Source organism: Molossus molossus, unplaced genomic scaffold (assembly GCF_014108415.1).
Source record: "Molossus molossus isolate mMolMol1 unplaced genomic scaffold, mMolMol1.p scaffold_m16_p_1, whole genome shotgun sequence".
Taxonomy (NCBI): domain Eukaryota; kingdom Metazoa; phylum Chordata; class Mammalia; order Chiroptera; family Molossidae; genus Molossus; species Molossus molossus.
The window spans coordinates 204,534,997-204,549,099 of NW_023425344.1; the positions used below are offsets into that span (position 1 = coordinate 204,534,997).

Below are 14,103 nucleotides of genomic sequence, written 5' to 3' on the forward strand. Positions count from 1 at the left end.
TTTTTTAAATATTTAAAACATTTTCTATTTTTTCATGATTCATTCTTGGAAGGTTATATGTTTCTAGGAATTTATTCTTCTGGGTTGTCCATTTTGTTGACATATAATTGTTTTTTGTAGTCTCTTATGATCCTTTGAATTTCTGTGGTATCAGTTGTAACATCTTTCATTCCTGATTATATTTATTTGAGCACTCTCTCTTTTCTATTGGTAAGTCTAGCTAAAGGTTTTTCAATTTTGTTTGTCTTTTCCAAGAACCTGCTCTTGGTTAGCTGACCTTTTCTATTGTCTTTTTAGTCTCTATTTAAATTATTTCTGCTCTGATCTTTGCTACTTTCTCTCTTCTACTAACTTTTGGCTTTGTTCTCCTTTTTATAGTTTTTTAAGGTATAAAGTTAGGTTGGTTATTTGAGGGGTTTTTTTGGTTTGTTTATTTTTGCTTCTTCAGGTAGGCATTTTATGCTATGAACTTCCCTCTGAGAATTGCTTTTGCTGCATCCCATAAGTTTTGGTATGTTATATTTCCATTTTTATTTGTTTCAAGGTGTTTTTTTATTTTACTTTTAATTTCTTCATGAACTTACTGGTTGTTAGTTGCATGTTATTTAGTCTCACATATTTGTGAATTTTTCAGTTTTCTTGTAATTGATGTACATATAGTTTCATACCATTGGGAAAAAATGCTTGATATAATTTGTCTTCTTACATTTGTGAAGACTTCTTTTATGGTCTAACATGATCTATCCTGGAGAATGTTCTATGTGCACTTGAAAAGAATGTGCATCTGGTTGCTTTTGGATGGACTGTTCTATTTATATCTGTTAAGTCCACCTGGTCTGATATGTCATTTAAAGCCAGTGTTTCCTTATTGATTTTCTGTGTGGATGATCTATTTATTGATGTAAGTAGGTATAAAGTTCTCTACTATTATTGCATTGCTGTCTATTTTTCCCTTTACATCTGTTAATATTTGCTTTATATATCTAGGTGCTCCTATGTTGGGTGCATAAATATTTACAAATATTATATCTTCTTTTTGGATTGACCTTTTTTGAAATATACAGTGACCTTTTTTGTCTTTTATTATAGTCTTTTTATTCCTCTTTACTGTGGAGTAATAGTCTACTACATGGATATATCACAATTTGTCCATCCATTTACTAGTAGAGAAACATTGGGATTATGTCTTGTTTGGGGCTATTATGAATAATGCTACTATTCATATACAGGCCTTTACTTTTTTATACATTTTTATTTCTCTTGAGTAGATACCTGGGGGTTGCTAGCATCTTTCTCTAAATTAAAAAAAAATCATCACCCAAGGATATGTGTTTTGTTTTTATTGATTCTAGAGAGGGAAGAAGGAAGAGAGAGAAACACTGACCATTGCCCCAGTACATGCCTGGTCTAGGGATGGAACCTGACCGAGAATTGAACCTGCAAGCTTTTGGTGTGCAGGATGATGCTCCAACCAACTAAGCCACCCGGCCAGGGCTCTTTCTTTAAATATTTGTAATCACAGTGAATTAGGTCAAATAGTGCACATCAGTTTTTAGAAGAAGTAACCATTTGCCATTGTTACATAGCATATGATCAGTGTAATTAAAACTGATATTTCATACTTTGTTAAAGATAGAATAGGAAAATGATGACAGAGGTTGATTTTTACTTAGTTACAGGCTCCTCTAGGAAACCTGCTATCTTTTGCCTGACACAAGACCCTTTTGTAAGTTCTTTTATTATTTTCACTCCCTGATAGTTTTCTAATAATCTTCTAAGCATTTCAAATTACTCAAGAACTGCATCATAACTACCTATTATCTATGTGGGCTGTCCCTGCTGCAATTCAAATATTCATTACATCATCATTAAAATACTCAGCTTACTGTGAAAGCTCACTGAAGGATTGGGAAACTACTGTGACAGAAGACACAAGTTGGAATTGGGTATTGTTAACTTTTCTTTGAACAGCACTTAACGTTCTGGAAGAAGCCTGCCTTCAGGTAGAGATCATACATGAAAGTATTTAGCATTTGGGACTGGTCTAGTATATTAGATGGTCCACATTCTGTCTTTCTAGAACAAGAGTCATTGTCATTACCAGTTCTACAAAGCAGTAGCTTCCAGTATATTTATGTTTACAAAATGTTTTTTCATTCATTTTGTTCATTCAGCAATTCATTGAATTCTAGCTCTATGACAGGCACTGCTAAGCACATTTCTCATTTAATTCTCATAACAGCCTTGTCAATGCAGGAAGTCAGGTATCATCCTTCATTCTTGTATATAACACACACACAGATATAAACCTACATACACTTTCCGTGTCATTTCTGCTTTCTCTCAGAGGATCTAGTCAACAGGAATCTATTCTGATTCCTATAAAAGTCTCTGTGCGTAAAATGACTGAATTTTTCTCTAAAATGAAAGAAGATAAGAAATATATTAAAAATGGGTTACTTTACACTGTACCTTTATCTCACTTTCTCCAATATGATACTGACCTGTTGGCCAAGATAGATGAAAACCAAACCTCAAATTAGGGAACATCAAAACATGATATTTCATATGTAATACAAAGAGTATTAGAGTTTATTTGGTTTTTCACTGTAGGCTTATGTTTTACATTAAACAAAGCATACTTCTTTTAGTGGTATGAACAGAACGCATATTTTCCAGGATTCTACATACTTCATTTGTGTTTTCTTTGAGAAAATGTCCTAGTTAAAATCAATGCCCTAGTATTCATTTAAGCTCCCTTGCCTTCAATAAAACTAATTGATAAGCCCTAATAATTAATGGCCTGATTAAAGCAAAATGACTTACATCTGCCCTGATGATTGCCATTTATAATCAGTCACTTTAATGACTCATCTTTTCTGCACTTTGCTTACAGAAGAAAGGCTGCAGTGTTTGTTTTTTGGTTTTTTGGTTTTTTTATCCTCACTTGAGAGCATTTTTCCATTTTTTGTTCAGACAGAGTGGGACGGAGAGAGAGAAAGAGAGAGAGAGAGAGAGAAACATCGACTTGAAAGGGACACATCGAGTGGCTGCCACCCGCATGACCCGACCAGGGCTGGGGACAAACTGTAACCGAGGTACATACCCTTAGTGGGAACCGAACCCGGGTCTCTCTGGACCGCAGGCCGACGCTCTAACCGCTGAGCCAAACTGGCCAGGGCAAGGTTTGTGTTTTAAGTGAGCTGAATGAAAAGCCTGGATGCCTTCAGCTGTTTGTTTTCTATAACTTGAGATGGCATTCAAATAAGCATAAATATCACTACCTCCTTAAAAATAATCTTTCTCCCTTATCTGTTGTATTGTTGTTTGTGGCTTTGAGTCACATTGAAAACAAGCCCCCCCCCCCCAAAAAAAAAGAAAAAGAAATTAAATTATTTCAATATTCCTGGAAATATTCGTAGCATTTGTATGTTTTAAACAAAAACTTGGAAGTAGCAAGCTCAGTGGCTATATACTAGGATTGTTTATACTTCAATTATCAGGTGGGGTATCTTATTCAGGTAAAGTAAAACTTAAATCACAGAAGCTATCCTCATTCCAACATTGAAAGAGATCTCATTTGCTTTAAGATTCTACCACATGCATTCAGGTTTAGTCTAACTAAATAAAGTCCTAATATTATTTATATCCTATCTATTTTGAAAGAGGGTTTGAGGCAGCTTACAATATAAGGTCAAACCAATGAACAAAAGACCAAAATAAGAAAGAAAGAAAGAAACCAAGAATTTTAAGATAAAGAGATATTTTCACTTCCGTGCAGGAAGATCACTGCTATGAAACTTGCCCTCTACCAAAAGTAATTAATAAATTAGACAAAGTTGCCCTGGCCGGTTTGGCTCAGCCGTTAGAGCGTCGGCCTGCGGTCTGACCATGGGTTCGGTTCCCGCTAAGGGCATGTACCTCGGTTGCTGTTTGTCCCCGGCCCTGGTTGGGTCGTGCAGGTGGCAGCCACTCAATGTGTCCCTTTCACGTCAATGTTTCTCTCTCTCTCTCTCCCTCCCTCTCTATCTGAACAAAATATCGAAAAATGACCTCAGGCGAGGATAAAAAAAGAAATTGGACAAAATTTATGAAACATCTGTTTTCAGACATTAGATAACAAGTAGTACAGGGCGATAATCCCTAAGATACAGGGGACTGTGAGGTAAACCTTATATCACCCGGCTTTCTGCCTGAAGACAATTTCTGGACTGCAGCATAGGGAGAGAATTCATACAGACCCTGATGGTCTTACTGAGGTGAAGAGACAGAGTTTAGAGATCAAGAATGGCATCTGTAGGGCAGAGTCTAAGAGAGGCAAGAACTATACAGAAAAGGAGCTCAAGAAATTATATAAGAACCTCCTTGAGTTTTTAGCTGGATATCAACCTGTGGATTCATAGGATGTGAAATCTTACAAGTCTAGACAATGAACTACTATCTGGGAAAGAAAATTTTGAGGGTGCTATAAGCTAAACAATTTCTAAAGTTTACACAGGTTTGGAATTTTTAGAATTCCAATCATCCAGAGTGGAGAGACCTTGTTGGAGCATTCCAGAGAGACTTTGGAAGGGCATACTTTAATAGTGGGGCTAAACTCACCCTAGAGTAGGGGGTTACAATAGGTTCTCTATATAAAAACTCTAGAAAGCTTCAAAGTGACCTGGATATCTGCAAGTAAGTTAACTACCTGCCAGTATCAAGTCCAACACTCTTTAAAGGATGGTAACAATATTTAACACTCAATAACACTATCTAGCATCCAAATAAAAATTAGCAGGTGAACAGAGTATTCTTCTGATAATGGATGAAAATTTATAACCAGGAGAATAGCCAGTCAATAGAAATAGGAACCTCCCCCTTTCTGAGATAATGGACTTAGCAGACAAGGGCTTAAGAACAGTTACTATAGCCCTGGCCGGTTTGGCTCAGCGGTTGGAGCGTCAGCCTGCGGTACAGAGAGACCCGGGTTCAGTTCCCGCTAAGGGCACGTACCTCGGTTGCAGTTTTTCCCCGGCCCTGGTTGGTCGTGCGGGTGGCAGCCACTCGATGTGTCCCTTTACATCGATGTTTCTCTCTCTCTCTCTTCCTCTCTCTCCCTCCCGCTCTATCGGAACAAAAAAAATGGAAAAATGTCCTCAGGTGAGGATAAAAAGAAAATAATAAAAGAACAGTTACTATAAATATTCTAAATATACTCAAGGATTTCAAGGAAAACATGAGCATTACCTGGAGAAAAGTGGAAGACGGAAAAGATACTAGTGGAACATCTAGAGATGAAAAGTAATATATCTGAGAAAATTTTTTTCACTTAATGGAATTAACAAGCGATTGGATACAGGAGAAACCAGTAGTGATCTTGATGTTAGAGATATAGATATTATACAAAATTACTACAAAGAAAAAATACTTTAAAAAAATGAGCACATGCCCTGGCCAGTTTGGCTCAGCGGTTAGAGCATTGGCCTGTGGTCCAGAGAGACCCGGGTTCAGTTCCCGCCAAGGGCATGTACCTCGGTTGCAGTTTGTCCCCGGCCCTGGTTGGGTCATGCGGGTGGCAACCACTCGATGTGTCCCTTTCATGTCGATGTCTCTCTCTCTCTCTCTCTCTCTTCTCTCTCTTCTCTCTCTTCTCTCCTCTCTCTTCCTCTCTCTCCCTCCCACTCTATCTGAACAAAAAATGAAAAAATGTCCTCGGGTGAGGATAAAAAAAAAAAATGAGCACAGCCTAAGGGTCTCTTAAGACAGTGTCAAGAAATCTAGAGTATATGTGTAACTAGAGTATCAGAAGGAAAGGAGTGAGAAAAGGGAACAAAAACAATTTGAAGAAATAATGGTTCCAATTTTATGAAGCCTATAATCCCATAGATCTAAGAAGCTCAACAAACCCTAACCCAGGATAAACACAAAACCATACCAAAGCACAGCAAAATAAAAAAATTTGAAAATGAGTGATTTTTAAAATCTTTAAAATATTTAGAGAAAACAGAATACATTAAGAGTAACAAAAATAAGAATTAACGGCAGACTTCATGTCAGAAGTTATGCATGCCAGAAGATAATGGAAAGACACCTTTCAAATGTTGGGGAAAAAACACCTGTCAACCCCAAATTCTATATTCAGTAAATATATTTTTCAAAAATAACACCTAAAAAAATGTTTTCAGGCAAACAAAGCAGAGAATATATTGCCAGTAGACCAGCATTATAAAAAATAAAAATAAATGTTAAAGGAAAGTGTTTAGGGCAGAAGGAAAATGATACCAGATGGTTAGATCTGCACAGTGGAATAAATAGCACCAACAGTGGTAAACGTGGACATATAAAAGACTTTTCTCTCACTTTCAAATTTCTTTAAAAATTATTTAAAGTAGAAATAAAGATAGTGTATTATGGAACTTATATCATCTATAGAGGTAAAATATATAGCAAATAGCATAGAGAATGGAGGAAAATGGAAATACACTATTGTAAGTTTCTCAAATTATAAATGAAATATCTAATATTATTTGAAAGTAGGCTTTGAAAAGTTAAAGAAACATATTTTAAATTCTACAACAGCCATTGAAAAATGGAAAGCTTCAAACGAGCTGGCAAACTTTAGCACACAAACCAAATTTGTCTCACTCCCTGTCTTCATAAACAAAATTTTATTGGAACACAGCCATGTCCATTCATTTATATATTTCCCATGATTGCTTTTGCATCACAGTGACAAAATTGAGCAGTTACAACATTATAGCCCTCTCAAAGCCTGAAATATGGTTCTATACAGAAAAAGGTTGCCAGCCTCTGGCTTAGAAACCAGTAGTAAAAGATCAGTGTGGAATGCCAAAAAGAGCCCAACTAACCCAAAATAAGGTAAGAAAAGAAGACAGGAACAAAGAGCAGATGTTCCTCTTTTCAAATAGTAAGATGGTAGAGTTGAACTTCACCATATCAATTATTACATTAAATGTAAAGGGTCTGTATACTCCAATTAAAAGCACAAACGGTCAGACCAGTTAAAAACAAGACCCACCCTGGACAGGTGGCTCAGTTGGTTAGAGTGTTGTCCTGTACAACAAAAGTGTTTGCAGGTCGATTCCCAATCAGGTCACATACCTAGGTTGCAGGTTTGATCCCCAGCATGTATAGGAGGCAACCGATCAATGTTTTTCTCCTTCCCTTCCTTCCTTCCTCTCTAAAAAAAAATCAGTGAAACAAACCATCAGGTGAGAATTTAAAAAAGAGAGAGAGAAAGAGACCCAACTCTGTACTGTCTGCAAGATTCCCACTTTAAATATTGACAGATATACCATCCAAACACTAATCCAGACTTTTTTTTTAATCCTCACCCGAGGATATTTTTCCATTTATTTCAGATAGAGTGGGAAGGAGAGAGAGAGAGAGAGAGAGAGAGAGGCATCAGTGCAAGAGAGACACATCGATTGGCTGCCTCTCACACGACCCTGACCAGGGCTAGGGACCGAGCCACAACTGAGGTACGTGCCCTTGGCCGGAATCGAACCTACAACTCATCGATCCATGGGCCGATGCTCTAACCGCTGAGCTAAACCGGCCAGAGCTAATCCAGACTTTTTAAAGCAGAAATTATAATGACCTGTTACAGAGTTTATAATGTATGTAGAAAAGGCTAAGCTAACCAGTCAATGATTGCCAGAAGTCAGGGTTAACTGTAAAGGGGCATACGGAACTTTTTGGGGTGATAGAAATGTTTCATGTCTTGACTGTTGTGTGGTTACATGGATGTATACACTTGTCAAACTCATCCAGTTGTGCATTCAAAATGATTGCAATAAAATTCATATTTTAAAATGAATACAGTTGATTTTTAAAAGTAAAGGAAAATAAGAAAAGACAATTTTCTTCAGATACTCTGAACTTTCTAGCAATTAAGTAAAAAGGAAATTCAGCAGGTTATATTGGCGTTTTCTAAATGCTGGCCTGAAGACCAGACTGTGTACAATTGGTTTCTGATTTAGTAAATCTGAAGTGAAGCTCAAAAAGTTCTTTCTTTTCTTTTTTTCTTTTTTCTTTTAATGCACAGCCAGGCTTGGGAGCTATTTAGTTACATAACTCTCATTGTCTTTATTATAGGAAGTGTGCCAGTTGTTCAGGAAGAAAATCCCATTTAGAGTAAATGAAACTTTTTATCCTAAAATCTCATGTTCTCAATATTTTTGGTCAGAGAATATATCAACTCGTACTTGGTCTGCACTCTCCTGAAGGTCACTTACTCATGTTTCTCCCCACAGTATCTGTGGATTCTCCTCAGAATGAAAAATGTCTTTTGGAAATATATTCATTAATAGTAAAATGTTTTCATTCTGAAGTTGCCATTAAGTATGGAAAAGGTTCTGCTCCTTCTCAGGCCAAATTCATGCTTCTCTGGATGAGCATGTTTACCCATCTACTTAGTAAATTCATTCACCATTTGCTCAATGAATCTTATTTGTTGTCTGCACCAGGTACCATTCTAGATATAAAGAGAACAAAACAGATCAAGTCTCTGCGTTCGTGGAGCTTCCCTTCAAGAGGGGAGGATTGTGAAGGGACAGATTTACTCATGCAGATATTATAGTGTGTTGATGGTGCTAAGTGTTAAGAAAAACATTGAAACCTGACAGAGGGAAAGGGATATCTGGGGTGGGAAGGTTCTGCTGTTCATGCCTTCTCTTAAAAAGGTAGCATTTGAGCAGAAACCTAAAAGAAGTGAAGGAACAAGTTATGCATATATATGGAGTGGAGTATTCCAGGGATATGGAGCCACGAAGCAGGAGCATGCCTGGCAAACGGGATGAAGTATATGGGTAAGAGGAGGAGTAGGGGGTGAGAACATACGGCAGTGGGGGGCCTGCTCACAGAAGGCCTTAGACATTATCATGAGGACTGTGTTTTGCATTGATTTGGGAAGCCACTGGAGGTTTTAAGGAAAGAAGCGACATGATCTGATTTAAGTTTTAAAATAAAAGTTTTATTATCTGTTCAACACAGATAATAGCAGAGCAAACATAAAAAATAGGAAGACAAGTTCAGTAGCCTATTTGGGGCATGAGTACATATGAAAAAATGCCTCTTCATAAACATAAAATTGGTTTTATAGTTCTGCTTACCGAGCTTTGGAAATTATTTTCATTCAGCTGGTGTTTTACTCAAATACAACTTAAATTTGCTATAGTAGCAATAGAAATGATTTTCTAAATGTAATGTGATATATACCACTGCTGTAGCGTGGTTGATTACCAGTGAAAAATAATAATACCTTATTATGTAAAAATAATAATTACAGAGTGAGAGTTTAAAAAGCAATTTTTATTCATTATCTCATCTAATCTTCATAGTTTTTTTAAGATTGATACAATGGCTGTTATCTCCCTACAGAGGTGGAAACTGAAACATCACATGCCAAGTTTGTGGCAGCGTGCCAAAAGAACTAAAATCCAGGTCTTTTCTCCTCATCTGAATCCAGTGGTTTTGTTTAAAGGAATCTGTTGTGTTCAAATGATGTTTCAAGATGTTGGTGGGGAGGGGGCTACTTACTAAAGCAGATTTAGTATATTGTTCAAAAAAACCATCAACTAGTGAGCAAGATATTATGCTTGGAAGAGCTACATACAAAGATATACAAAGCACATTCCTAACTTGTGAACGTATTACTTGGGGTGGTGATGCTTATAACAGTAAATATGATAAGTACTAGTAAAAAAAAAAAGTCATATACTCAGTTTCAAACAAATGGTACAGACAGTAAATAGTAAATGCTTTCACAATTCAAAGGAAGCAGTGGTTTTAATGGCCTGAATAGTTAGGGCAATAGGGAGGCAGGGTGCCTGAGCAGAAGAATGGGCAGGATTCAGGCAGAAAAGATTGAGGAAAGGTTTCTAAACCTGGGTTGAGGGGTGAGGGGAGAGGAGAACACATAGAATGAACAAAGGCTTAGTGATGGGGTTTTGGGGTTGTTTGGGGCGTTTGGGGTTTTTTTTGAGACAATATTGAACAGTTTACTCGGAATACAAAGGGTGGTTGAAAGGTGACTGCCCCTTTCATACATAAAATATTCCTGAAAACTAAGCTGAGTGGTGAATGTGCATAAGTCATACATGTAAATTAAGCAAGATGTTGAAGGGCTGAAAAATCCAGTGAAGTTCTTATTTACACTTGGCCATTTAAAGTATAATCTAGCAACTTTATAGTTTTATTCTCTCTCTCTATTGATGCACTTAAGTCAAATATTTGTCTGATTAAAGCTAAAGATTTGTTAATTTTAGCATACCTCATGATTTCCAGGCAGCTCCTTCCAGGAACTTAAAATATTTGTTCATTAACTGTGTTCATCTGAAGAGTAGTTTAAGGGTGTAATATATAAAAGAGCAGATTGTCGAAAAGAAAAACATTCAAAGTTGAAGGTCTATAATGAGAATTAGGTTTGGGGAAAAAAGACCAGGCTATGTGAAATCTAACATTTCTTTCAGTTCAGCAAACGTCAAGGGTCTGCTGTGGCTATCTATGATTTATATATATTGTGTTCAAGATGGGGACACATTTGAAAGCACTACTCTATTCTTAAGGAGTGTGCATTTTGGCTGTGGTGAGGTGTCAGAGTATATTTAATTTCCTCCTCATGGAGAAAAATGATGTAATGAAAGTGCTGTATTTAATATGTTGGTGGTGTAAGATTTATATTGAAATTGGGGAAACTGAAGGCAGAAAGACAGTTGGTAAAAGAGCTTACACCTGCATGGGCATATCAACTTGTATTTAGAGAGACACATACTCCCCACCAAAGGAAGTATACAGTGTATGTTATCTGAATGGAATGCCCCAGAGACATGTTCAATCGCTACCCTCTGATCACTGAAACAAAATCAACATGAAATCATACTGTGTGTTCATGGTTTTCATTCATTTATTTTCTCCTCCATCCAACAAATACTTATTAAGCATTTACTGTATGCCTTGCACCCTTTTAGGGACTGGGAATATAGTAATAAAGGAGACAAAGCCCTGCCTTCATGGAGTTTACATTGTACTGTGTCAGGCAGCACTAAATACTTAATGCGTGAGAAAGCACCTAGCATATTGCCTGTCATATAGTAGGTAGGGTTCAATCATTGTTAACTACAGAGTTTGAACTTGAAGTTTGAATTAAGTATCTACTCTTGGCAGGATACTTTGTTGGGATACCCTTTGGCAGGGTAAAATAGAGGAGATTAACTCATTTACAGATTTTTTAAAGTGTTACAGTAAAAATTATGAGTCCCATGTTCAGTTTTGGGGTAGTTAAGATTATATGCTATATTAAATATAACAAGATGTCTGTTCCTGACCACTTTTGCCACTGAAGATGTGAAGCAGGTGCTGTTCTGTACCATCAAAAGCAGTGTGCTCTTGTCCTGCTTGGATGATTTTTTGGGCTCCCTGAATTCTTGAAAAGGCTCATTGTTGTCACTGACGATGCTTCACAGAAACCCTTTGTGTCATTATTTACCAACTGACTGCCTGGGCAAAAGCTATGTCAATTCTTTTGTTAACTATAACCGCAGTCAAAAATGATGTAAGGGAAGAGAAAGCTAAATGAAACAAAGACTGATACGTGCATGCAGGCGCACACATACACACATCTTTTAGATCAATTTCAGAGTATCATCTGAAGTAGCATTTGTCACATAAAGCCATGAAAAAGCAATACTACATTTATTTTTGTCATTGTTTTGTTTAGGGAAGACCTGTTACCAGCAACATACAAAAGCTTTTTGCCTTGTTGGCTTCCTTTGGCCTTACTGTTTATTAAATGGGAGTAATAGTTTCATACTGAGAGCAAAATAAGCCCTTTTGTGTGCAAATTAGTTGCAAGATAACATTTTCTTATCTACCTACTTTTCCTAAAAGGTTAGGGATATGATGATGGGTGTATTTACTGTTGTTTGAAACCAAGATTTTTCACTTTTACTTGAAATAAACCCTTGCTTCTTTAGAAACCAGAAATGGTTGGAAGTGGAGGAGTTAGAATCTTACATTTATTTGCCTTCAGATAAAATGCTTTGCATTAAATCAGTGATTAGAATTTCAAGTTGAACAGATGATGCCATTTCTGCAGTATAGGACAGTGTGTGTGTGTGCTTTTTTTTTTAGAACGAGCACTGTAGATACGGAATTAGTTATGCGGACTTTTCTCATCCCTTTTTAGATGTGAAGCCCTCCAATATGCTAGTAAACACAAGAGGACAGGTCAAGCTATGTGATTTTGGAGTTAGCACTCAGGTAGGTCTCTGTTTCCTCCCCATCTGCTCTCATCTCTACAACATCTACTTTTTATTTTCAGTCTCCTCTCGTTATTGAAAAGTCACCTAGCCACCAGGCAAACAGAACTCTGCATCTTCTCCTCGGCTGGGAATGTGTTATTCATTTTTAATCTCCGAGCGAGTTTCCTTCATCAGAATATGATTGTTCATTGTTTAATGACAGTAAAAACTGCTGATATTGTAATTACTACTTACGAATAGCAAACTTCATTGATATGCAGCTTTGATATGAAAGCGTTTTGGCCAGACAAAGGGAGGGCAGAGTGGGGGCTGTGCCTGGGGAGCCCAACTGGCCCACAATAAAAATTAATATTGGGAGCAACAATGGTGGAGGGCCATTACAATGTGCAGCACAAATTTTAATTAATTTCCATTTTGGGCCTCCCCTGAGAACCCCGGTGATAGTGACCCATGAGCGTGCTGTGATGTTGATTTGAATTGCAGCCACCTTTACTCCCAGCCAAACACGAAGACCAAAGCGAAGGTCATCCTTGTATTATGAGTTGTCAAAGTCTGTTATCCCTCCAGCGTACTTAGTGTTCGTTTCATTCTGGTAACGCACGGGGCTTTATTCACATCTTGAGCCATTTGACTGAAAAATGAGTGTGTTCAAATTCTACTTCAAATTGACTTTTTATATCAAGTGGGTTTGGGGTAGTAAAGCGATAAGCATCCTGCTTAAGTGAATTGTTTAAGGTTATCTGCTATAAACTGTAATGCTGTGCTTGTTTAAATGGAAATCACATTCAAAAGAAAAGAGAGATTTAACTATTTTTAATGCCTTTGTAGATAAATTTGTTCCCTTTTACATAATTTTTAGTTGATTTATAGAAATGATGATTGTAGGTTAAATGAGGAATAATTGCCCATTTTATTTCCACATTATCTTTATATTGTTCTAACAGACTGTTTTGTCTCATAGCTGGTGAATTCTATAGCCAAGACGTATGTTGGAACAAATGCTTATATGGCAGTAAGTAAACTTATGCAAAAATAACATTTAAAACCAACATCTTTATCTTTATGTACTTGGTAATGTATAATTCCTGAATTAATTCCACAGCTTTAGCCTAACAGATCATAAGTTACAAAGTCAATTCAGTCATGATTCAATTTTTAAACCTTTCTAAAAGACATTAGAATTTATACAGTTGCTACCAACTTAGCTGACTTTGTTGACTTAACTGGTTGGCTCAAGTGTGAAATTGCTGAGTTTTAAAGTTTAATCTGACAGAAAAATTGCACCTTGTAGCATATTGGCTACTTTGCCACATTGCTTATTTAATTAACCTTCAAGTATACCAAATTGCCAGTCAATAAGATTGGTTGTTTTTTTTCAGGAATACAAACATGCTTTGTCACCAGATCAAAATTAAATTATTGATGTGACCAACTCTTACTTATGGATCTCTGAATGTAAGGGTTTAGCAGGCAGTTCTCTTTACAACTCGAATATCTATATTCTGTTTACTTGTTGGGTTCATGTCTATTGTAAGATAACTTACTAAGTTCCACTGAAATAAATTTACCAAGGATAAAAAGTAGAAGCATAGAACTGTTTCAAAAACTAATGTGGACTTGGCTTTGACCTTTTTCTTTTTTCTGCCTTTCAAGAGGGGAAGTTATATGTGTCCATAAAAATGCTTTTGCTTATTGGTTTTCACAGTCACTTCAAGAGTTGGGGGGTGGGGAGAGACAAACAGAGTCTCATTTTTGGAGCAGAGTTTTGTTTTAACATCTTTTTTTTTTATCCTCACCGGAGGACATTTTTCCATTTTTTGTTCAGGTAGAGTGGGAG

General features: G+C 36.7%; 1 protein-coding gene across 10 annotated transcripts in view; it reads left to right on the forward strand.

The window, feature by feature from the left end:
• MAP2K5 (mitogen-activated protein kinase kinase 5) overlaps positions 1-14,103 on the forward strand; it is a 266,821-nt gene that overhangs the window by 134,163 nt on the left and 118,555 nt on the right. For all 10 annotated transcript variants that reach the window (XR_004960015.1, XR_004960014.1, XR_004960022.1 and 7 more), the window contains exons 14-15: positions 12,191-12,264; positions 13,228-13,278. Coding sequence is in view for 6 of the 10 variants with exons in the window: in XM_036265405.1 (XP_036121298.1) it covers positions 12,191-12,264; positions 13,228-13,278 (125 nt within the window). In the remaining 4 variants the exon portion in view is untranslated. The remainder of the gene's footprint in view (positions 1-12,190; positions 12,265-13,227; positions 13,279-14,103) is intronic.